This window comes from Panthera uncia, chromosome D1 (assembly GCF_023721935.1).
Source record: "Panthera uncia isolate 11264 chromosome D1, Puncia_PCG_1.0, whole genome shotgun sequence".
NCBI classification, from domain to species: Eukaryota; Metazoa; Chordata; class Mammalia; order Carnivora; family Felidae; genus Panthera; species Panthera uncia.
Genome location: NC_064808.1, coordinates 110,690,616 through 110,716,700, shown reverse-complemented (window position 1 = coordinate 110,716,700; position 26,085 = coordinate 110,690,616). Strand labels below are relative to the sequence as shown.

The window sequence follows — 26,085 nt, the reverse complement described above, 5'->3', positions numbered from 1 at the left end:
TGGTGATGGGTGATGATGGTGATGGGTGATGATGGTGATGGGTGATGGTGGTGATGGTGATGATGGTGGTGATGGTGGTAATGGGGTGATGGCAAAAACAACAGAGACCTGGGGGAATGGAATGCGTTGAGTCAGGCACTCGTTAAATATTGAGAGGGTTTTGTTGTATGAAGTGCTGAGGTGTCTGTTTGTCCCATGTGCCTACAAGGGTGAGGTGGGGCTGGTGGATCAGGAAAAAATTAATTTTAAGAAGACTTGAAGGGTGAGTAGATTTTAGGGAGGAAAATATCACAGAACTTTAAAGCTATTTATTATATGTCTCCCTGACTAAAATCTGGATTCCATAAACCAAGACTCTGGATTGCTCACCATTTTTATTTCCTGCTCCTTGTACAGTTTACTACATAAGAAGTGCTCACCACATGTTTGCTGAATGAATCTGCAAAGGCAGATATGAATGGAGGGAAGCTACAGGGAAAAGGAACGAGAGGGCAGGATGTGGGGAGAGACTGATGGCTCTGGCAGATGGGGTGAGTGGAGCACAGTGCAAGGAGGTGAGTGTGGAGAGGAGAGAACAAAGGTCAGCGCAGATCTGCCTTTTCACCCTTTTACCCAAGAATTCTCCAACTAAGGACGGCCTGGGAGAAAACAGGGTTGTATGTTTGCTACATGAAGCCACAGAAATGGAGAATATCCATGCATGCACCTACTGCAAAAATTGAAAGAACTTGCTCCCCATCCCCATAAAAATGTGAGGGAAGCTTAGCGTTCAGGCTACGCTAATATCCTCTGCTGTTGATTTGTTTTCTGACCTGGGCAGACCTACAGGTAGCCTGCAATGTCTTCTTAGGATTGTTTCATAATTATTTGATATTAGAAACAACTTGAACATTTCTGTGTGGATATCCTGGGGCACATGGATAAGAGTTTCTCTTGGGTGGTGGCTCTCAAATTTTAGCACAGATTGGAAAAGTATCACCTGGCAGGCTTGTTAAAACACAGGTTGTAGGTTGCCGTATTTGTAAGCAGAATCTTAAAAAAAAAAAAAAACATTCATAATTACAGAGAACAGATTGTTGGTTGCCAGTCTGGGGTTGGGGGTGGGTGAAATGGGTGAAGATGGTCAAAAAGTACAAACTTATCGTTTTAAAATAGGTAAGTCCTGGGGATGTAATGTACAGCACAATGACTGCAGTCAATAACACTGTGTTGTTATATTTGAAAGTTGCTAAGAGTTTGCTTACAAACTCTCAGGAAAAAAATTTGTGACAATGTGTGGTGATGGATGTTGACTAGACTCACTGTGATCATTTTGTAACATATCCATATGTTGAATCATCACGTCGTAGCTGAACCTAATAAAATGCTGCATGTCAGTTATATCAATAAACATAAATTTTTTAAACAAAAGCTTGAGAAACACAAGGGTTTATATTTTGCAACTCAACGTACATGATTAAAATTAAAAAATCAATTATTATAAATAATTTTCCTACACACAAAATTCCTCTCAGGTATTAGTAAACCTCAGTCCACATATTTATTCAATTGTTTATTCAAAGCATATTTATTGGGGCGCCTGGGTGTCTGACTTCGGCTCAGGTCATGATCTCGCAGTCTGTGAGTTCAAGCCCCGCTTCGGGCTCTGTGCTGACAGCTCAGAGCCTGGAGCCTGCTTCGGATTCTGTGTCTCCCTCTCTTTCTGCCCCACCCCCATGCACACTCTCTCTCTCAAAATAATAAATAAACATCAAAAAAACTTTTAATAGGGGCACCTGGGTGACTCAGTGGGTTAAGCATCTGACTTCAGCTCAGGTCACAATCTCACAGTTCATGAGTTCAAGCCCCGTGTCAGGCTCTGTGCTGACAGCTCAGAGCCTGGAGCCTGCTTCGGATTCTGTGTGTGTCTCTCTCTCTTTTCCCCTCCCTGCTCATGCTCTGCCTTGCCCTCTCAAAAATAAATAATAAAACATTAAAAACATTTTTTTTAATTTTAATAAATAAAATTTAAAAAGCAAAGCATATTTATTGACTGTCTGCTATGAGACAAGTTCTATTCTAGGCACTAGGAATAAAGTAGAAAGTGACTCCACGTCTATCCCTTCATTGAGATTATACACTAGCAGAGACACATGGGAAAAAGTGAAATAAATACCATGACTTCAGATACCGTAGAGACAAACACTAGTCAGCCAGAGACTACTTCCTTCCCTCCTCTCTCTAACCCCATCTTCCTCACAGCAAAGGACACTCTCCCCTTGCTCAGGGTCCAAAGGCAGAAGCAGTGACTGCTTCCCTCTTTCCACAACCCGAGATACTACCAAGTTCTCCAATTCCTACATGACTCCAATTCCCAAAACCAGCCGACCACTCCTTTCAAAATCAATGAATCCACAAATGTTTCCTCAGCATCTACTACTTCCCATGGTGAATCTGTCAGGCCAGAGAAGAAGGGAAGAGAAGGACGCAGAAGACGTGCGACAGACAAAGCAGGCCAGAGCTGATGAGGACTCAGCAAGTGTCTGCTCAACCCAACTCAATACAGCCAAGCGCCGACGTGTCAGAGGAACAGAGGGAGGAAGCCAGGATCTTGCCATCAGGGAGGACCAATCTCATAGGCAAAGCAAGACCATATTCGTTCAGTCGAAAACACCCATCTCTTTGCATTTTAAAATCTTTAAAATTGGATTTTATGGGGTGCCTGGGTGGTTCAGTCAGTTAAGCATTCAACTCTTGATTTGGACTCAGATCATGATACCAGGGTTGTGGGACAGAGACCCATGTCAGGCTCCACGCTGAGACTGAGTGTGGAACCTGCTTAAGATCCTCTCTCTCTCTCTCTCTCTCTCTGCCCATCTCTCTGCTCACACTCTAAATAAATAAACAAATAAATAAATAAAATTGGATTTTATCTTACAATGTTAATGCCTTCAACTGGATGAAATACAGCAATGACGTGCTCTGAGAACTGTGCAGAACAGTGGTCCAAAGTGAGGCTGTACATTTACACACGCATGTGGCTGGACTCCACCCTCAGAGATTCTGCTGCAGCAGTTCTGGAGAAGGGCCTGGTGACCGGGATGTCTATGAAGTTCCCAAGTGATACTGGGCACATTCTCTGAGAAGTCTTGCTCTGGGGCAGCAGTCTTAACCTGAAGAACCCATACCCCTGGAGCACACGAAAACTTGGAACAGGCACATGACAGGAATAGTTTTACTAAGATCTATTTCCCAATTCTCCATACCCACATGTACTCTTTCCTAAAATGTCCCCTAGATCTTCTTCAGAACACTTGTGTAGTCGGTCAGTCATGCTGACTCTCCACTCCCTCCTCCCTTTCACACTCCTCTCTTTACAAAGGGAAGCAGAGCCCTTGTATACTCTTAGCATTGCCCTAATGTGTAAAGGCTCTTGAACATTACAGAAACGTCCCAAGGTGCAAGCTAAGCCTCCAGTAATCAGGGCACTCAAAGTTTCCCCATCTACCTTTTTAAAAGATACATTTCTGATAATTAGCAAACAAAATAAAGTCCAAGATCTAATCCTGAACTCACTACTTCCTAGTTGTGAAGTCTTGAGAAACTCAATCTCCCTGTGTCTCAAATTCTCCAACTGTAAAGTGCAGACAAGTACAAGTTCCTTTAAAGAGTATTGTGAGCAGTGAGTTAATATAAGTAATTAGAATTGTCCTTAGCAGATACAAAATGCTCTACGGATTAGCTATTATTATTGTTGTTGTAGTTATTAAGTGTAATAATAATTCAGAGGAAGTTTTTAATTTAAAAATTTTATATAGGTTTTATTTTGGTTCAGAAAACTTCAGACAGTTTTACAATAAAATAAAAGTTTATCAATAAAAAGCTTTCAAGAAAAAATATGTGTAACGTGACAGTTATTTGAAAGCATGATTTCAAGTAAAAGGATGAAAGCAAATGTTAAAGAAGAGCTTGTGTGTTTTTAAATTGATGGTGATGAATATTATACTGCTAGCATTTAGATTTAATAACATACAATTTTAAAAGTGATGGATCTATTCTATTTCCAAATATTAATTTTCACAGTATATTGGTAATTACATCCATTTGACCCCATGATGAAAAATTTTAGATGGTAACAAAGATGTGTGGTGGTTTATACTTTTTAACATTCTTTTAGAATAACCAAACTGAATATTATTACTAAGACCACTGCCAAGAGTAAAACTGTTGAGTTTTAAGGTATTCTCATCTTCACCTTTATTGAGTTTTACACACTTTTTTTCTAACAAGGCCATATCCTTTTGGTATATACTCCCACCAGCTCGATATAGGGTTTCATTGACCAACATCATCATAGATACTTGATATTATCAAGCTCATTTTTTTTTTTTTTTGCCTATTTACTAGATGTCAAATGAGATCTTTTTGTGATTGTCTTGACATTTTCAAGATTACTAATAAGACTGAGGGTGATTACTTGTCATTTGTGTTTCGGCTGCCGTGAGAAAGCTATGTAACCTTGCCCATCTTTTAAGGAATAAATTGTCAGTATTTTATAAGTGGTATCTTTTCTTCATCTGCAGTGTTATCTTTCCTTTCTAGTTATGATACTTTTTGATAAACAGAGTTCCTTAATTTTTACGCATTAAATTTATCAATTTTATAATCTATGCTTTGTGATTTTGTGTATGCATAAGAATCCTTTCCTACTCCAAAGTCATTAAAATTTTTTTAAGTTTATTTATTTATTTTGAGAGAGAGAGAGAGCAGGGTAGGGGCAGAGAGAGAGGGAGAGAGAATCCCAAGCAGGCTCCACACTGTCAATGCAGACCCTGACACTGGACTCAATCTCATGACTGCAACCTGCAAGATCATAGCCTGAGTCAAAATCAAGAGCCAAATACTTAACTGACTGAGCCCATTAAAAATTTAAAACAACCACAAACATGCTTTGTCCTTAAAATTCATCTGGAAAAGATTTCTGTGTAGGATGTGAGGTAGAGATCTAAAGTTTGGGGGGGGGTTTTGACCATATGGCCATACAATTTCCTTACCGCCACGTAATAAAAGATTTTTTTTTCCTCATTGAATTACCTAGACACCTCTTTCATATAAATTTGATTCAATTAGTCTATTATGGCCATATCCACAGCTTCGTTATTATAACCTTATGATGTATTCTGATATTTGCTAAGTCACTCCAGATGGTTCTTCTTCAGGCACTGGCTACACTTTGGTTCTCCCCACATCTGTGCAAATCTCAGAACCAAGGTTGGCCAGTGAGCTCAGCTGGTTGGAGCGTGGTGCTAATAAACTTTAGAATCAACTCGCTAATTGGGGTGCCTGGGTGGTGCAGTTGGTTAAGCGTCCGACTTTAGCCAGGTCACGATCTCGCGGTCTGTGAGTTCGAGCCCCGCGTCAGGCTCTGGGCTGATGGCTCGGAGCCTGGAGCCTGTTTCCGATTCTGTGTCTCCCTCTCTCTCTGTCTCTCCCCCGTTCATGCTCTGTCTCTCTCTGTCCCAAAAATAAATAAAAAACGTTGAAAAAAAATTAAAAAAAAAAAAAGAATCAACTCGCTAATCTTCAGAAAGAAAAAGTCAAAATTTTTACTGAAATTGTGGTGGATTTGTAGATCAATTTTGGGAAAAGGCTATTATCTTTAAAATAATCAAGTCTGAATATCTGTGAAGACTGTATATACTTGCATTTCTATGAATATTCTTTAATGTTTTTCAATATAATTTTAATTTCATCCCATTAAAGTCATGCACTTTTTTTTGCTAGATTTATTCCTAAAGACCTTAAGCTTTGTGTTTTCTGTGAATAGTAATTTTTATATTGATTTCTAAGAGTTCATTGCTGATATAAGTAAATGTAATTGATTTCACATATTGGTCTTGTACATAACAATGTGCCAAACTTTTATTTCTAACAATTTGTTTATGGAATCTGGGGATTTTACTATGTGGACAACCTTATGCTAATAATGGCAGATTTTTTTGTCATTTCATCTTTATTGAGGTATAACTGACATATAAAATTATAAGATATTTAAAGAAAATGTGATTTAAAATACATATAGATTGTAATATGATTACCCCCATCTAGTTAACACAGCCATCATGTCACAAATGTATTTTATTTTATTTTTTTGGTGTGAACATGTCAGATCTATTCTCCTAGGAAATTTTAATTCCACAATACAATGTTATCAACTATAGACAACCATGGTTTATATTAGATCCCCAGAGTTTACTCATGTTACAGCTGACAGTTTGTACACTTTTACCAACCTCTTCCTATTTCCACCACTCTCAGCTCCTGAAAACCACTTTTCTACTGTTTTGGTGAGTTGTGTGTTTGTTTTAATTTTTTCTTAACGTTTAGTTTTGAGAAAAAGAGACAGAGACAGAGTGCAAGCTGGGGAGGGGCAGAGAGGGAGGGAGACACAGAATCTGAAGCAGGCTCCAGGCTCCAAGCTGTCAGCACAGAGCCCAATGTAGGGCTCGAATCCACAGACTGTGAGATCATGACCTGAGCCGAAGTCAGACACTCAACTGACTGAGCAAAAACACTGTGTTTGTTTTTGAGTCCACTTATAAATGATGCCATGCAGAATTTGTCTTTCTCTGTCTGGCTTATTTCACTTAACATAATGCCCTCCAGGCCCATCCATGTTATTGCATACTGCAGGATTTCCTTCTTTTTCATTGTATATATATCACATCTTTATTCATTCATTCATTGATGGGCACTTAAGTTGTTTCCATATCTTGGACATTATGAATAATGTTCTAATACTAATATAATAATGACACGGTTCTATTTCTTTATTTACAAACTTACCATTTTTATTTCTTTCACTTTTCTTCTATGCTTATTAAGGCTCCATTACATGCTTACAGGAGCAGTAATGTGGGCATTGTTTTGCTCTTGAATTTAAGAAGAAATGTATTCAAGATTTCAATATTAAGAATATCTTCCTAAAGATTAGTGGAGATTCTTATTTCGTTGAGTTTTATCATGAATCAATACTGAAATTCATCAAATGCTTCTGTCTCTACAGAGATGATCATATATATTTTCTATTTTAATTTACTGATGTGGTGAATTACATAGCTTATTTACTTTACATTCTGGATTTGGTTTACCAACATTTTGTTCAGAAAATTTTGTATTTATATTGATGAATAAAATTTTCCTATAATGTTATTTCTTTATACTATTTTGGATGATGTATGATGGTTACAATGATTCCATTGTAAGAGTTTGTGTGCGACTGAAATTATCTTTTTTTTAATGTTTATTTATTTTTGAGAGAGAAAGAACATGAACAGGGGTGGGGCAGAGAGAGAGGGGGACAGAGGATGAAGTGATCTACCTTTAAGAAATTTGTAGTTGGGGGCACCTGGGTGGCTCAGTTGGTTAAGTGTCTGACTCTTGATTTTGGCTCAGGTCATGATCTCACAGTTCATGAGATCAAGCCCCACATCAGGTTCTGTGCTGATAGCAAGGAGCCTGCTTAGGATTCTCTCTTCTTCTCTCTCTGTTCCTCTCCTGCTCACATGCTCACTCTCTCTCTCTCTGTGTCTCAATTTAAATAAATAAACATTTTAAAAAGCAGTTTGTTACTGGTTAGAAGATGGTAGTGGAGTAGGAGTACCCTATGCTCACCTCCTTCCACAAACACAACTAGGTAACTGCCAGATCACCCTAAATACTCCAGATATTGACCCAAAGACTAACAAAACAAACTCCACAACTAAAGGGAGAGAAGAGGCCACATCAAAGAAGGTAAGAAGTGTGGAAATGCAGTTTTAGGGAAAAACAGATTGGGGACTCCACAGTGCAAAGAAAGCCACAGTCGTGGAGAAGGGCAAAAGACAGACTAACACACAAGGGAGCACATGGGGAAAATGACCTCATACTTGGGAAGTGAGAGGGGCCAAATTTCCTGAGTTCTTGCCACCAATGTGTGTGTGTGTGGGGGGGGGGGGTGGTGGTGGCTTAAAGCCTAGAGTTTCAAAGGTCAGAAGGCTTGGCTGGGAGGAAGCCCAGAGGGCATTGCCCTAACTCCTGGGGAGAAGGCAGGCAAACAACCTGGAGATGGACAGCATGGAAAATTCACCTGAGGAACACTTGGGCACACAAGACAGGTTACTTGCTCATCTCAGACCATGTCCGAGATATGCAGCATTCACAGAGAAACCCCTCTGGCGACAAAGGCACTAACTGGTACCATTTCCCTCCCTTGTCCCTTAGTGTAAGCACAGGGCCACCTGCATGAACAAGCACAGTGCCAACACTCATTATGTAACCTCCTTCCACCAAGACTCACTGCCCCCCACACATTACAGTGAAAATGCCCTTCCCAGTCATGCACCGCTCACCCATCCCAGAGAAGCCAGGCCCATATCCTTGCTTTCACCACATCTCCTAACACAGGAATTTTGCAGAGCCTCAATTCTAGGGGAGGTGGTGACAGGTCCCATTTCACAATAAGATCAACAACACACCTAGTTACAACTCACTACATAAAGGCCAGGGACCAAACACTGCCCACAGCAGGCAAAGAGAGTCTCTGAATACAACTGGCCTGAAGGATAAAGTGGCCATAACATGACAGCAGTGCATATGCAGCACACCCTGGAGACACTCCCAGAAGTGCCAGACCCTGGGGAACAGGGGACACTACACAGCAGGGCACTACACGACCTCTTCCTCATAAGGTTATTACCCTCAAGTGCAGAAGATGCAGCTGACTTTCCTAACACACACAGAGGCAGACAAAATGAGGAAACAGAGAAGTTTACAGAGAAGAAACAGAGAAGGTCATGACCAGAGATTCAGGCAAAACAGATATGAATAATACATCTGATAAAGAATTTAAACTAATGATCATAAGGATACTCACTGGAATTGAGAATACAGTGGAAAGCATGAATGAGACCCAAAACACAGAGATAAGGAATAACATAGCAGAGATAAAGCGCTCAATAAATGAAATAAGAAACATACCTGATGGAATAAACAACAGGATGGAAGAAGCAGAGGAATGAATTAATGATCTAAAAAGCAGTCTAATGGAAAATAATTAAGTTGAACAAAAGAGAGAAAAAAGAATTACACAAAATGAGAAGAGACTTAGGGAACTCAGTGACTCCATCAAATATAGTAACATTCATATTACTGGAGTCCCAGAAGAAGAAGAGAGAAAAGGGGGCAGAAAATTTATTTGAAGATACAATAGCTAAAAACTTCCCTAATCTGTAAAAGGAAACAGATATCCAAATGCAAGAGGCACAGAGAACTCCCATAAAAATAAACAAAAGTAGATCCACACTATAACATATTGTGATTAAATTGACAAAATACAGTGAAAAAGAAAAAAAAATTTTAAAGCAGCAATACACCCACAACCATTTGGTCAACTCATCTTCAACAAAGGAGAAAAGAATATCCTATGAAAAAAAGACAATCTCTTCAACAAATGGTGCTGGGAAAACTGGACAGCAACATGCAGAAGAATGAAACTGGACCACTTTCTTACATTACACACAAAAATAAATTCAAAATGGATGAATAACCTAAATGTGATACAGGAAACCATCAAAACCCTAGAGGAGAGCAAAGGTAGCAAATTCTTTGACCTCAGCAGAAGTAACTTCTCACTAGGATAGCCGGATACAAGGGAAATAGAAGCATAAATGAACTATTGGGACCTCATCAAGATAAAAAGTTTCTGCACAGCAAAGGAAACAATCAACAAAACTAAAAGGTAACATACAGAAAGGTACAAGGTATTTGCAAATAACATATCGGAAAATAATCTAGTTTCTAAAATCTATAAATAATTTATCAAACTCAACATCTAAAAAATAAATAATCCATTTAAGAAACGGGCAGAAGAAGGGCACCTGGGTGGCTCAGCTGGTTAAACCTCCAACTCTTGATTTCAGCTCAGGTCATGATCTCGCAGTTCATGAGTTCAAGACCCTCATCAGGTTCTGCACTGACAGTGCTGAGCCTACTTGCGATTGCCTCTCTCCCAATCTCTCTGCCCTTCCCCTGCTCTCACTCTTTCTCAAAATAAATAAAAATAAACTTTAAAAAAAATGGGCAGAAGACATGAGTAGACACTTCTCCAAAGAAGACATCAGATGGCTAACAGACATAGGAAGAGATGCTCAATATCACTCATCATCAGGGTAATACAAATCAAAGCCACAATGAGATACCACCTCACACCTATGAGAATCGCTAAAATTAACAATTCAGGCAACAACAGATGTTGGTGAGGATGCAGATAAAGAGGAACCCTTTTGCACTGTTGGTGGGAATGCAAACTGGTGCAGCCATTCTGGAGAACATATGGAGGGAGGTTCCTCAGAAAGTTGAAGATAGAACTACCCTAGACCCAGCAACTGTACTACTAGGTATTTATCCAAAAGATACAAAAATGTTGATTCGAAGGGGCACATGTATACGATGATTATAGGAGCACTAGCAATAATAACCAAACTATGGAAAGGGCCCAAATGTCCATCTACAGATGAATGGATAAAGAAGATGTGGTAAATATATACACACAATGGAATATTACTCAGAAATCAAAAAGAATGAATTATCATTTGCAACTACGTGGATGGAACTAGAGAGTATTATGCTAAATGAAATAAGTCAGTCAAAGAAAGACAAATACCATATGATTTCACTCCTTTGTGGAATTCAAGAACAAAACAAATGATCAAATGGGAAAAAGAAAACAAAGAGAGAGGCAAACCAAGAAACAGACTCTTAACTATAGAGAACACACTGATGGTCACCAGAGGGGAAGTGGTTAGGATGATGGGTTCAATAGGTGATAAAGATTAAGGACTAAACTGTGATGAGCACCGGGTGATGTATGGAAGTGTTGAATCACTATATTGTACACCTGAATCTAGTATTATACCGTGTGTTAAGTAACTGAAATTAAAACAAAAACTTAAAAGGAAAAAACGAAATGTTAAAACTTATAAAATTCTCTGAATCCATCTTTTCTTTATGAGAAAATTTTTATATACTGATTCAATTCCTTTATTTGTTATAAAAACCATTTAGGACTTCTCTAGCTTCATGAGTCACTTTGGTATGTTCTATTATTCTAGAAATTGGCCACTGTATTTTAAATTTTCAAATTTTTAGCATCTGAAATATTTTCATTGTAATTTATCTTTAAGTATTTTAAAACTTCTATTATGATTTCTTCTTTATCCATGAAATGTATATATAAATGCATAATTTTCTAATTTATGAAACTCTTTATTTTTGCTATATGAGAGTTCCTTTCCTCCACATCCTCACCAATACTTGTTTCCTGAGCTTTTTATTTTAGCCATTCTGACAGGTGTGAGATGATATCTCATTGTGGTTTTGATTCATATTTCCCTAATGATCAGTGATGTTGAGCGTCTTTCCATGTGTCTGTAAGCCATGTGGATGTCCCCTTTGGAAAAGTGTCTATTCATGTCTTCTGCCCATTTCTTAACTAGCTTATTTGTTTTTGGATTTGAGTTTTATAAGTTCTTTATAGATTTTGGATACTAACCCTTTATCAGATATGTCGTTTACGAATATCTTCTCCCATTCCATTGATTGTCTTTTACTTTTGTTGATTGTGTTCTTTGCTATGCAGAAGAGTTTTATTTTGATGAAGTCCCAATAGTTCATTTTTGCTTTTGTTTCTCTCGCCTCAGGATATTTATATAATTCAATTGTATTGTGATCATACAGTCTATGAGATACATATCCTTTGCTACAATTTATATGTGCTAGACCCAGAAGCAGAGCCAACAAATTTTAATGTTTCACATGTGCTTGAAAAACAGTGGACATTCTTTAAATAGCCAGATTTTATATATGTCAAATAAATCATGCTAGATCATTTAACTTTCAAGTTTTCCTTATTTAAAAATGTTTATTGAACCTATTGAAAATTGAGATTCCCCACTATGATGATAGGTTTTCAATACGGCTTTTAGAGTTCCTTTATATTTGCTTTCATTTCTAAGGCTACTTCATGGTAGGTATGCAAGGTTTTTACTTTTACACCTGAAAGATGAATTATACTTTTTATAATTTTGTAGTGGCCCCTCTATTTCCCTACTAATAGCTTTTCCTTTAAAGCATTTTTTCTTTTGGTTTAGTGTACCTACCCATATTTCTCTGTGCTTTCTAGATATATCTTTCTTCCTCTGTTGATATCCAGTTTTTCCATATCCTTATGTTTTAGGCATGTCTCATATTTAAATGAAAAATAGCTAGATTAAGAAAAATCCATTTTGTAAATCTGTGTTATCCCCTTGGTGAATTTCACCAGTTATTTTTACTATCTTAACTGATATATATGGACTTGTTTTTACCATCTCATTTTTGGTTTTGAATTTATCCTGTTTCTTTCTCTAGGCTTCTTTTCCCTTACTTGTTTTTTCCCTAGTTCTTTGTTTGTCTGCTTTCCTCTTCCTCTTTATTTTCTCTCCAGTGATCTGAGGAGTTCTACTCTATTTCTACTTTTGTGTATATTCTTGTATAGTCTACCTTTGATGTTAAATCATCATCCACTCCCAAACAATACACCTTTAGGATTTTTTTAAGTATGGTGACTTGCTCCCAGCTTACATGACATTGTTGAGTATTTTATTTCTGTCCTTTTTTTAAGCTCACACATTAGCAATTATTAGTATAGGAGAATGGTTAAAGTTACCTATATATGTATCTGTTTCATTGCTCTCCTTCCTTTCTTACCTCAGACCATCCTCCTAGGAAAAGTTTCCATTTCCAAAATACAGTACAGACTGTCCCTGATTTACAATGGTCCAGCTTACAATTTTTTTACTTCATGATAATGTGAAAATGATCTGCATTCAGTAGAAACCATACATCAAATGCTGCATTTTGATATTTTTTCCAGGACCAGCAACATGTGGTATGATAGTCTGGTGATGCTGGGCACAGCTCCCTGTCCACCAGGGAAAACCACTCTGCTTTTCACTTCCAGTACAGTCTTCAATAAATTACATGAGGGGCGCCTGGGTGGCTCGGTCAGTTAAGCGATCGACTTCGGCTCAGGTCATGATCTCGCGGTCCGTGGGTTTGAGCCCCGCGTTGGGCTCTGTGCCGACAGCTCAGAGCCTGGAGCCTGTTTCAGATTCTGTGTCTCCCTCTCTCTGTGACCCTCCCCCCGTTCATGCTCTGTCTCTCTCTGTCTCAAAAATAAATAAACGTTAAAAAAAATTTTTTTTAATAAATTACATGAAATATTCAACACTTTATTATAAAATGGCTTTTATTAGATGATTCTGCCCAACTGTAAAATAATGTAAGTGTTCCGAGAACCTTTAAGGCAGGCAAGACTAAACTATGAAATTCAGTAAGTTGGGAACGAGTTATTGGGATGTAACCCCATCATAAATTGAGAAAGATCAGTACATCCTTTACATGTCCTTTTCATGTGAATATGGTGGTTATAAACTCTTTTGGGTTTTTTTTTCCTGAAAATGTCTGTTTCAAACTCTTTCTTGAAAGAGAATGTTCCTTAGTACAAAACATTAATGTGACTTTGAACATGTCATTCTGCTACCTTCTCTTTCCAATGCTGCTGTTGAGAAGTTCACTAAAATAAAATTCTTTCCTTGGTAGGTGATTTGTATTTTACTCTCTGGCTGCTCACAAGAATTTTTTTTTTTTTTGAGAGAGAGAGAGAGAATATCCCACTTGCAGTCAGCACAGAGCCCAATGCAGGGCTTGAACTCACAAGTCATGAGATCATTACCTGAGCCAAAATCCAGAGCTAACCAGCTGAGCCCCACGGTGTCCCATACAAGATGATTTTTAATGAAGTTGGTATAATCCAGTTCTAGTTCCTTGTACCTGTGTGCGGATCTCTCTCCTCTCTCATTTTGTGGCTTCTCTGTAGCCTTATCTCTCACCAGTTCTTAGGACTTATACGCTATTTTTCCAGTTATTTCCTCCACCACAATTCCGTTTATTGTTTATGGGATTGTGCATATATGTAACCTGGTCTTTCCAATTCTAGCCTCTACATGTCTTAACCTCTCTCACAGGTGATATTTCTTTTCTTTCTGCATTTTGAGAAATTTCGCAGTGTGTATCTTCCAGGTTACAGCTAACTTCTCTTCCCTTACAGGCGATTCTGTTTCAGGCTACATGCAATCTTCCAGAGCTAACTCCGGTCTATCGATCTTCGTAACTCACTGACAATTTTTATTTATGAAAGTGTATTATTGTTTTCTGGGCTTTTTTTTCAGTATGCTTGCTCATTTTGAACAATTTTCTTATGCTTGTTCACTTTTGGGATCCCATCTTTATTTCTTCACACAATTCATACAAAATCATTTTATACTCTTATTGCTAATCCTTACATGAATTCCTTCAACAGTTTATACCTTGTATGTGGTTTCTGCGGACTCCTACTCATGATGGCTGTCTTCTTGTGTTGGGTGAATTAAATAAATACACACTCAAATCAAGGATCACCAATCTGCACAGAAGCTAGGGGACTGGAGTTAACTGAGGAGTCCAAGGTGGTGTCCTGAACCCGATTTCAGGAATTCTGCCTTTCATGAGAACTCGCTCTGCAATGCTGCTCTGCTCTGCTAGCCTAAGCCTTTGTACATGTGTATTTACGTGTACAGACGGGGGCTGGGCTGGTTACTTCCCTTACTTCCTGCAAGCAGAGAAATATAAATTGTTTTATGCAGAACCTAGTTGTTTTGTAATAAGATGACTGCCACCATACATCATCGGAGGCAGAATCTCAAAAAAGTCTTTCAAAACCTCATAATATTTAGAAAAAGAAAGCCAACTAAGTGATAATGAGCTTATTTAACAAGAAAATGTTCACCCCTTGGGTAATTTTACCCCATAAAATCTTGGGTGATCTGAGTAAGAACAAACTTACTCCACATCTTCTGAAATTTCAGATAATCCAAATCAGGAAGAAGGTCAATATGAAGATAAAAATAAAATTTCTTTGTCCTTTAGTACAAATATAAAATTACTTCATCTTATTTTTATTTAAGAAACAAACTTGAAAAGTCATTTTTCTCATACTTTCTCATAAAACACTAAATTACTTTCCTGACATTGTATCAAGCATAAGATATACAGACACGTCATTATTCTCCTAAAATATATCAACAGTACCTGGCATACAGTAGTATTTGATGAGAATTTGCTGGATAAAAAGACAATATTTCGCAACTTATCCGATAATATCTGAGCATTGGATCCTAGTTAGAAAAATGAATGTTTTAATCTCACGGCTTTATTCTTAGATGAATACACAGTAATGGTTTTCTTGATTTAAATTAGCTTTAGTTCCTAACTCTGGTTTTCATAATGAATCTAAATAAAGTAGCTGATACAATTGAATACCAAAATGCTAGTGGAATTTAAAAAATGTCTAGTATTTATTTATTCTTGAGAAAGAGGGTGGAGAGGGGAGCAGCAGGAAGAGAGAATCCCAAGCAGGTTCCACACTGACAGCACAGAGCCTGACACGGGGCTTGATCTCGTGAACCATGAGATCACGACCTGAGCCGAAATCAAAAGGCTGAACCACCTAGGTACCCCTCCAGTGGAATTATTTTTAAATGTTACTCTTAGGCAATACCCCTGGTAATTCTGATTTAGTTGGACTTTCATAATTCCTAGGGAATCTGTATTTTTAAAAATAATCCAGGTGATTCAACAGCCAGATTTGCAAACCACATCCTCACCCTCTGGTATATGTGTTCAGACAAGAAGCTGCTAATATATTCTCAGTGTTTACATCACATAATGTGCAACACTGCTCCTTTAGTAAATACCTCTCACTGTAATTTTCTAGCGAGTGTGTCTCAGACTCTTGCATGTAAGAAGGGGGTGCAGATAACTGCCAAGCCTCTCTGGGAAGACGGGGGATTATAATACAATTTGAAAATAATTGATCTAACTTTTAGAAGACAGATTATAATGAAAAGCAACTAAATGACTTTGACTGTAAGGTTTGCCCAGGCACAACTTGGTCCAAATCAAGGTCCAAATCTATTATCAATAATATGCAACTTTCAGACCATTTTCACTTAACCATTCCTTTCCCACTTTCTCCATTTTAAATTGGATTATTTCATTTAAGCATTGAAGACTTTCCTAGACATAATCAGTTTTGGTCTTTGGAAGTTCAGTTTTTATAAAATTATTTCCATGAGCTTACATAAAAATCCAAGAAGCTTTCCTCTTACCATTTTAGTAAAAACAGAAAAGATAAATTCCCATGGGTGTTTTATCAGCACAATGCAAAAAAAGAAATAGTTTATATTCATATTTTCTTGTTTGTAGGATTATCACAGATATTAAATGAGCACCATTTCAGGGCTCAGGTATATACCACATGCTCTTGGAATTCATCAAATGACCTGCGCTGCAAGAACAGAATCTGACAGTGTGGTGTTTCTGAAAATCCTAAGATGAAAACATGGTACCTTAATGCCAAAGTCTAGCAACACCATGTAAGGACCAGAAAGACAAGCATTTCAGAGATAAGGCCAATCCACTGACATCAGTTTGTACAAAGCAAACACCGATTCACTCGTTCACCAAACATTTAATGCTGAATAGTCCTCAGTCACTGTTCACAGACTAGATCCCTGCCCTCGTGGAGATGTGGTTCTCCTGGAGGGAAAGAGGTACAGACAGCGAGGGGCAAAAAACAAGCAAGCAAGCAAGCAAACATAAGCCCAAATAAGCTGTCCAATATGAGCTCAAGTTCTGGTTCGGATGCCTGACAGCCATAAAATGGGAAGGCACCTTGTGCTTTTGAATCTCCGCTTCCTCTTGCACAGACAGAAATCCTAGACCCTACCACACAGGTTTGCTGTGAGGATCAAAGTAGCTCACATACATAAAGCAAGACTGTCATAGTCTTATCTGTGTTTTAAAGTCAGCGAGAGAAGAAAGTTCAAACCTCGTAAATGTGGGACACACCATCAAGGATAGCCTTTGCCTCAGTATCTTTCCTGCCCCGCGTCTTCTGTCATTTACGCTAACAGCAAACACCAGAAACTATTCAGCAAAATAGGCTAGCTCCACATGATTGCAAAGTCCTGTTAATTGCCCAGCACCAACAGCGTTTGGTCTATCAGGGAATCCACAAGTTCTTTAAGAAAATGTTGCGTCCACTGTTCTTTCTGACACAGAGGACACCTCCACGTGGGAAAACATGGGCAATGAAGTCTCTGAGTTGCAAAGTGACTCAGAAAGTCCATTTCTGGATGTGAAGGAGCTGTGGGAATACTTTAACCAAATTTATTTTTATATTTCCTTTTCTCATATGTGTATAAGAGTTACATGTGACCAAATCTATATCTAAGTACAAAGAGCTGTTTCAATAGATACAAAACAAAAACCTAAAGTATAGTTTAACTGACAGCATTTTTTGCTTGTGTTTTGAATGTATATAAAATATCAGGGCAGGGGCGCCTGGGTGGCTCAGTCGGTTAAGCGTCCGACTTCGGCTCAGGTCATGATCTCACGGTCCGTGGGTTCGAGCCCCAAGTCAGGCTGTGCTGACAGCTCGGAGCCTGGAGCCTGTTTCAGATTCTGTGTCTCCCTCTTTCTGTCTCCTCCCCCTCTCATGCTCTGTCTCTCTCTTCTCAAAAAAAAAAAATAAACGTTAAAAAAATTAAAATAAAATATCAGGGCAGGCTTCACAATTGATAGAACTTTAGATTCAATGAAATATGGTGCCTGGAACATCAAGGGAGCTTAAACAAATATTTACTGAAAGAAAGTAATGCATTCTGCAAAATGGAATACAATGTCTGGCCCTGAATGCCCTTCAAGAAAAGATGTTCTGCAGAAAACGTTGCCCTGGGCAGTAGTGGGGATTCTCACTGTGCCCAGGGATCAGCTTTGAAGTCACCACGGCAAGCCACCCTTCAACCCTTCAATGCACAATTCTTCCTCAAAGAAGTCAACATAGTAGCAACAGACCGGAGTTTTATCTGTAACAGTTTAAGTACCTAAAAGAATTTTAGGCTTTATAAATCATGTCATTTCCAATTATTGTAACTTTCCAGATGATTTTGTTGGAAATCCCCACAAAGAAAACTCTTCCGAGTTTTGTGTGAAGGTTTTGTGCTACAAACCAGAGGTACTGGAAGTTGAAAATGAAATCGGCCTTGAATAGGCATCGGTCTTCACATGGCTATCCACACTGTCACTGACTTCCGGTAACACACACTTTCAGATGAATACCACAGAAAATGCCTTTAAAAATCATGCACATCATGCATTGAAATCCTCACTTTGACACCTCACACTGGAGTGAGGTCAGTTTTTCCGATACAGCCTGCGTTACCGCACAAAAGCAACTTCATCCACATGACGGACAGAAATGAAGCCGAAAAGAAAGCTTCCTCTCTTGTGATCTCGGAAGAGCCATCATCAGTTTATGTACCGTCTGGTAAAATTAGTAAGTCCTCTACAGATTATGTATGGAGTTTTTGTATATTCACGATTTTCCTTTGGTGACAAAGATTGGCTGTGTTTTAAAACCTAGTTTCCCTGTTTATCTGCAAAAGTGATAAAAGAGAGTTTTCTACTCCTTCCTTTCTTCCTTCCTCTTTCTGTCAACTACTAAGTGTGCAATCTTTAGCAAGTCAGTTACCCTCTCTGCTGTGGTGCTTTCTTCTTTCTTATCAGGGATTATAACAGTGCATACCTCATAGGCTTGTTAAATAAGTATTAAATCAGGTAAAAGGTATGCAGCACTTAGAAGAGAGCCTAGCACTTAGAAGCCCCTCATAAATTGTTATTATTTTTATCTTTATTAATTTTATTATTACTACACATAATCATGTAAGGCCAAGGTCGAAATAAATGAATAAATAGATTCCTAAGTTAGTGAAAGAAGTGGAGTATAAAGCTTGATCTTTAAAGATGATGATTTCAATAGAAAGACGAGGCAAAGGTGAACATGTCACTGCTCATCATAACCTTCCTTCCTGCCTCGTCCCCTCACCCAGAGTACAACCCAATGTCAGGAGCATGGGACAGCAATCTTGTTTCAGTGGATCAGAGCCCACCTGTGCTCTCTCAAGTACCCACGAGAAGATGGAGAAGAAGAAATGACGAGGGTGCTCTCCAGGAGCACATGTCACCACATACCCCACCGAGCAACCTCACAGCCCTCTGCCCGCGTGAGCCACCCGCACTAAGATGTGCTGCCTGTCCAACCCACAGCGACTTACCAGCCGTGTAACTGCCTCAACATCGCTTAACATGTCTACATTTCTGCACTGTCTTTTATAAAAGGGACATTAAAAACAGCCAGGTGACCACTCTGAAGAGGAAACTATATTTGTAGGATAGCAAGAAAAGGGCCTGCTACAAGGTAGGTATTCAAAACTGTTAGTTCCCCCCAAATATATGTAAATATTTTCGATTCCTCCTCTACTGAAGCAGCACTGGCACTACACCGTAAATGATCTTGGTTAACATCATTTCTCCCCTTCGTCCTGGCTGAGTTACCCGAATCAGGTAGAGAACAGTTGCCATCATGGATGTTCTGCTCCCTGTAACACTCAGTCCTGAATGCTTGCTGCCAACAGACGTTCTGTAAGAAATGAGTCAATCAGTTCCGAGGGTTGAAGAGTCTTGAACAGCATACCAACTTGAGATGCCAAAGTTTAACTGGAATTTGGCATTTGGATGAGCACTTCTCCCTGGACTGAAAGCAGAAGATTCCTAAACAAAGAGCAATCACAAGTGGTAATTTGATCCAACTGGATCCAATGATATTTAGCATATTTTATAAAGGAGTGAGAAAAACAAGAATGGACTCAAGAAAATGTTTTCATTTTATGATTTACTCTCTAGGAGCAAAGATGAATTGCCTTATGAAGTTACTTCTTATAACACAAGGAACAAAACCGTCCAGAAAAAAAATGATGCAACGTCTTCCTAGAGGTAACATTCTGTTACAGAATAAATGTGGGCCTTTCAGTACATCTGGCAATAACTCCACAACCTACAAAGCTGACCCCCTAAAAAAACATGTTCATGATCATAATTTGTTATCAGCGGATGTTATTACTTCAAGCCAGAGGACATTTGGAAACAAAATGGGTAGTTTCCGTGGTGCAAAACAGATCTCCAAAGTGGTCAACTAGAAAAGACCCACAGTAAATCCAACAGGCTGGGGCAGATGTCCACTCCTAAATGCAGGGGAAGCAAATCCGAAGGTGATTTTTACATTTCCTTCTCCCCTGCTAGCAGCTCCCAAACTGCAAACCCTTAACCAAAGTCCAGGTCTTGCTTTATGGGTTTTCTGAAAGGTCATAACAGATACTAGGATTCTCTATGACATCTAAACCACTACATACGAATCCCTTTTTATGCATATCCATATTTAAAGAGATCCTATCAGCAAAGGAACACTTTGTATATACAACATTACATTAATACAGAATAAACAATGCTTTTACGTGAAGGAAAAACCATAGTTCTTTCAAGCTACACATGACATAACAGGAATCAAGATACATTATGGGTGCATTTCCATTGTGTATATTTTTATTTTAAAACTTATGCACTCAAGTATCTTGTTCCTAGTTCATTTGTATCTTGGTATATTTCCTCTTATCTTTAATGTTCTGCAATTTCAACATGGTATGTTGAAATGGGTTTAGTTTTGTGCATTGCCCTAACATTGTTGTACTTCAATTCATCATTTCTGGAAAATTATCACCCCTTATCTATTCAAATGTTGCCTCTCCGTTGTTGTCTGTATTCTCTCCTTCTGAGCCTCCTCCCTTCTCGCTCCATAACTCACCAATGTTTATATTTATCATTTAGTTCTGTCTCTGGACCCTGGGTATTATCATCAATTATGCTATGAATAATCTGTATGTTAACCCTTCCAGTGAGTTTTTTATTTCAAAACTATATTTTTTATGTATAGACTTTCTATTTGTTTTTAAAAAAATAAGTCTTGGGGCGCCTGGGTGGCTCAGTCGGTTAAGCGTCCGACTTCGGCTCAGGTCACAATCTCGCGGTATGTGAGTTTGAGCCCCGCGTCGGGCTCTGTGCTGACTGCTCAGAGCCTGGAGCCTGTTTCAGATTCTGTGTCTCCCTCTCTCTCTGACCCTCCCCCATTCATGCTCTGTCTCTCTCTGTCTCAAAAATAAACGTTAAAAAAAATTTTTTTTTAAATAAGTCTTTTATTTTCTTAGGGTATGATTTCTTCTTATATGCTGTCAACATTTTATACCCACCCATTTTCCATCTCTTTCATGTTGTTGTATTATGTCAAGTCTTTAAGTTTAAACACTGCTGTCATGCCTTATGCTGACTCTGCCTCATGGACTGTATCATCTGGTCACGCTCAGTCTTGGTTGATTGTTTCCCTGGGTGTTTGGTCATGTATTTCAGGGAGCATTTTCTCAGCGGGCTTGCTGTTTTCTTGAAAGTCCTTGACACTCTAGGTGGTTGGTTCCAGCTTTCAGGATGGTTTTGGGTTTTACTCTTTGAGGAGCCCCAGGGCTATTTTTCTACTTGAAGATTTCTAGGTCAGCAGGTGGTGTGCAAAACAAAAACAAAAACAAAAACTCACATGACATGCAGGCTAAAAGAACACAATTCTTAGGGGAAGATTTCTTTGCCTCTCACTAATAACGTTTCTTGTTCTCACTCTGTGCTGGTGGCATTTTTCCAGCCTAACCGTTCATTACAGTAACGGTCCTGGGTTTATGCAGGAGGCAGGCATGTCTCAGTCCCAGCTCTGCGCCTTATCTGGGACCAAGGCCTTCACTTCATCTCTGTCCATGCAGACGTCAAACTCCACCTTCTGTGTTCACACAGAATCCCTGGGGCAGCCACGACATCCGTTCATACACAGGCTACCCTCTGACTTTCAACTTCTCTGCTTCAGGTACATGGTAATAATCCTTTCTCGTTGACTGATTGGCTGATTGCAAAATTACTGTTTTAAAATCATGTCAAATATTTTATCCAGTGTTACTAAGTGTTTGTAATCATGAGTTTTTTAGATGATCTCAGTCTACTGCATTGCTTTAGTGTATGAATACTTTACTGTTTAATTATTCACAATCATTTAACCAATTAGTCCTTCCAAAGCAGAAGTTTAGTGGAACTGTATTTCAGATCCTGAGTAGTTAGAAACCCTTCACATTATTTTTTACGTCCAGGATTCTTCCCCACGTTTAGAAGTAATGGACTAGAGAGACATACTTTTAAATTCTAAATAAAATAACTCTCTGAAATACCTCCTGGGATCCTGGAAGGACATGGACCATTTCCTCCTAATCACCATTACAAACTGATCAAATTACAGTATATTAATTGATTTGTGAGAAAACTTGGGGGAAAAAAAAGAGAAACAATCTTTTTTTTTTTTCTAAACACCATTTGAATGTTACCACTTATACTATTAAGTCCTGAAAATCTGTAACTGCTCTCAAACAAGATGATTTGCCATAATCCTCAGAAATAGAAGCCTCATGATATAAATAATGTAACATAAAAATCTTTCTACATATACAAACTATGAAACAGAATATTTAGGAAAAGTCATAGAATTTATCCCACAGAAATGACAACTTGCAATGATTTGTGATCTTATAAAGGAAAAATCTCAATGATTTGAGAAAATGGTGAGGCCCAATCCACAGTGCCTCTTTCACAAATAGTAAGCCTCCCACTCTAGGAAAAGACATGAAATTGTTTAAATCAAAGTCAAAAGTGTAAGGATGGGCTTATTTCTAATCTCCACCAGAAGGAAGCAGTCTTCTAAGCTTGATCTCATACATCATAGGTGGGAAATGCTGTTGTTGATTAGTTTAAATTTTTACTTACTAGATTATTCCACTGGAAAAACAGAGTAAGCAGTGATGAAAACTATAATTATATATAACATAAAGAATCTTGGGAAATAATAGATTTAGACAAACGGCAAGTCTTACTCCAGAATATGGTTCACTCTTAAATTCATCATACTATCTTCAACATGATACAGGGGATGTTCATTACCAATTGAAGCAATTAAAATATGTGTCATCTGTCTACTGCCCTGGTCTATGCATTTAGTCGTCTGAGATTCCTGAACTAAGAGAGAAAAATACTTACTCTCTAGATAGTAGGTGATGTTAAGAAGTAGACAAATCAGTAAGGCAGGGGGATCACATTTGCATAAAGCATTGGAAAAAGTTTACACGACAACTTGGAACCAATGTCTCTCACCACTAATTTACAACCACAAGTTTTTAAAATCAAATTATTTTTCTCACAGACATAGTAACAAGGGACTATTGAATGATCAGTTGCAAAAATTTAAATTTTGCCTATAGGACAGTCTAATTTTTAAAAAGCAATGTAGCTTTCTAAAGTTGTTTAAGTTAGCTTCAGACAACATTACTAAATATATAACCCTCAGGCTTAGTAGATCTCAAGTCTAAGCCAATTAAAAAAAAAAAATCACTTACGTTTTAAACATATACCCTGAAAGCAAATTTGAAAATAGCTGTATTCAGAATATCCAGGATCGATTTGTTTTTCCTGGTTGTTTTTCTTGGCATAGATCCCCATGCTCCTCATAGTGTGGTCCATGGACCAGGAGCCTCAACACATCTCAGAGATCGCTGTTAATGCAGAATATCGGGCTGCACGTAGGCCCTATTGGAGTTACAGTCTGCATTTGAACAAGATTCCCAGGAAATCCGTATGTCCATTAAAGCATGAGAGACACTGTGCTATAAGACACAGAAGTGTTTTCTAATTTAAAGTCAAGGACAAGACTTCTTTTGGGGACGATGAAAATGTTCCTGGTGTTTCTTCACAGCTCTGCAGATGCATTAACCACTGACCTGTACAATGTAAACGAGTGAATTCCATGGTATGTGAAATAGATCTTAATTTTTGGAGAAGGAAAAAAGATAACAGTAAATGCTTTCAAATTGTCCAGCACATAGACGAACGGTACCAGTTCCAACTTATTTCTTTTATCTTGGGAAAAATGAGATGCACCGTTTCCGGGGGCTCACCTCTCCTGAGAAAGGGAAGGGCACCAGGCCTGGGCTCTGGGCGGACCTGAGCAAGACTGAAAGCACACGGGTCCATAACAGGGGTTTGCCGGGAGCCTGCCCCCACGACCCCACCCCCGACTCCACCCCCACGACCCACCCCCACCCCCAGCACACACAGCTCTCCCGGAACGGCTCTCGGCTGGGAACCCGGGAACCCGGGAACCGCGTGCGGAAAGAAAGTGACGCTTCAGGAAGCCACACTAACCAGAAGGAGCCAAGCGACAGGAGCAGAAACGCTATCTGGGCCGCACAAGTGCGCTCGGGGTGGCTGGGGAGGGAGGGAGGGCTTGGCCCTCATTCCACTCCCCTCCCCCCAGAAAAACCTCCAGTTTCTTAAGTAAAATCCCCTCGTTACTCAGAGCTGGCTGCAGACGACCTCGACCCCCTCGCCGGGACCGCGACCGCAGACGAGTCTCCCGCCCCGCACGTCCGCGCCCCTGCGCGCCCTCCGTGGGAGCCGGGTGCCAAGGGGTCGGGGAGAGCCCGCGGGTCGGTGCCCTAGAGTCGGGCGCTGGACGACCCGGGGAAAGGAGGGGCAGGGCCGGGCGGGTCCACTCCTGCAGGGATACCTTCCAACTTGTGCTCGCCCGGCAGCCTGCTGACCGAGCTGGCCGCGAGCAGGGCAGGGGCGGGCGGGGACCCCGCAGATCCCAAGAGTTCCGGCATCGCCCCGCGGACCGAGTCTAGCGGCCGCGAATCTACCCGGGTCCCCCGTCCAGACCGTGACCCGCCCGACAGGGCGCCCCGGGGTCGCGCTCCTCCCCCAGTCCCGCCGACATGCCCACGAGCGCTCACCGGGGACACACAGCGACGCGCCCTCCCCCCGCCCGCCCCTGGCGACCCCTGCCCGTACTCACACGACGGGTGGTAGCTCCCCCTTGCCCCCCCCCCGCACTCACTCGCAGCGGTGGTCTCCCCCCCACCCTCCTCCCGCACTCACTCGCATTGGTGGTAGCTCCCCTCGATGCCCCCCGCACCCCTGCCCCCGCACTCACCCGCAGCGGTCGTAGGCCCCCCGCACCCGCAACCCCCCCCCCCGACAGCCCCCAGCACTCACCCGCAGCGGTGGTAACCCCCCGCACCCCCACACCGCACTCAAAGGAGGGGTGGTAGCCCCCCCGCACCCCTACACCCCCCGCACTCACAGGAGGGGTGGTAGCTCCCCCGCACCCCTACATCCCCCGCACTCACAGGAGGGGTGGTAGCCCCCCCGCACCCCTACACCCCCCGCACTCACAGGAGGGGTGGTAGCCCCCCCCCCGCACCCCTACATCCCTCGCACTCACAGGAGAGGCGGTAGCCACCCCCCGCACCCCTCCCCCCAGCACTCACCCGCAGCGGTGGTAACCCGGCTCCGGCCGCGGGGGCTGAGCCCCGCCGCCGTCCCCCGGCCCCGCGTCCAGCAGCAGGTAGTCCCGGCTCTCCTGGCGCCGTGCACCGACCCCAGCCGCCCTCCGGGGTGACCCGGCCCTCCGGGGCGCGAACGCGGGGCTCCGGTTCATGGCCGGCCCGGGACCCGCTGGCTGGGGCGCCGCGGGGACCAAGTGCAGGGGGGGCGTGCGGGCTGCGCGGCTCCGAGCTCCGCCAGCGGCTCCAGGCCGGCCTGGGGGCGAGTCAGCACTGGGGGCGCAGCGGGGGCCCCGCCCGGAGCGCGGCCGGAGAGGGGGCCCCGCGGGGGGGGTGGGGGGGGCGGAGCGAGCAGAGGCGGGCGCGGGGCCCGACCCACGAGTTACCATGCCGACCGGACGCCCGCCCCCCCCCCCGCCCTGCGCCCTGCGCCGGCGTCCCCCGGGCCGCCCCCTCCTTTAAAGGGATCGAACGCGGCTCTTGGAGAGGGTTGGGGCGGGACAGCCGCGTGCTCCTGCCGCCTGCTTTCCTTCATTCGTTCCTCCCTCCCTCCTTCATTCCCTCCTTCTTCCCTCCTTCATTCGTTCCTCTCTCCCTCCTTCCCTTCCCTTCC

General features: G+C 41.0%; 1 protein-coding gene across 3 annotated transcripts in view; it reads right to left on the bottom strand.

Annotated features, from left to right (window-relative positions):
* TRPC6 (transient receptor potential cation channel subfamily C member 6) overlaps nt 1-25,789 on the bottom strand; it is a 133,974-nt gene extending 108,185 nt beyond the window's left edge. For 2 of the 3 annotated variants that reach the window (XM_049614458.1, XM_049614454.1), the window contains exon 1: nt 25,458-25,789. In XM_049614458.1, the coding sequence (XP_049470415.1) occupies nt 25,458-25,627 (170 nt within the window). In that variant the 5' untranslated portion in view covers nt 25,628-25,789. The remainder of the gene's footprint in view (nt 1-25,457) is intronic. The other variant, XM_049614447.1, reaches the window with a different exon arrangement.
* Nucleotides 25,790-26,085: the final 296 nt, after the last annotated feature.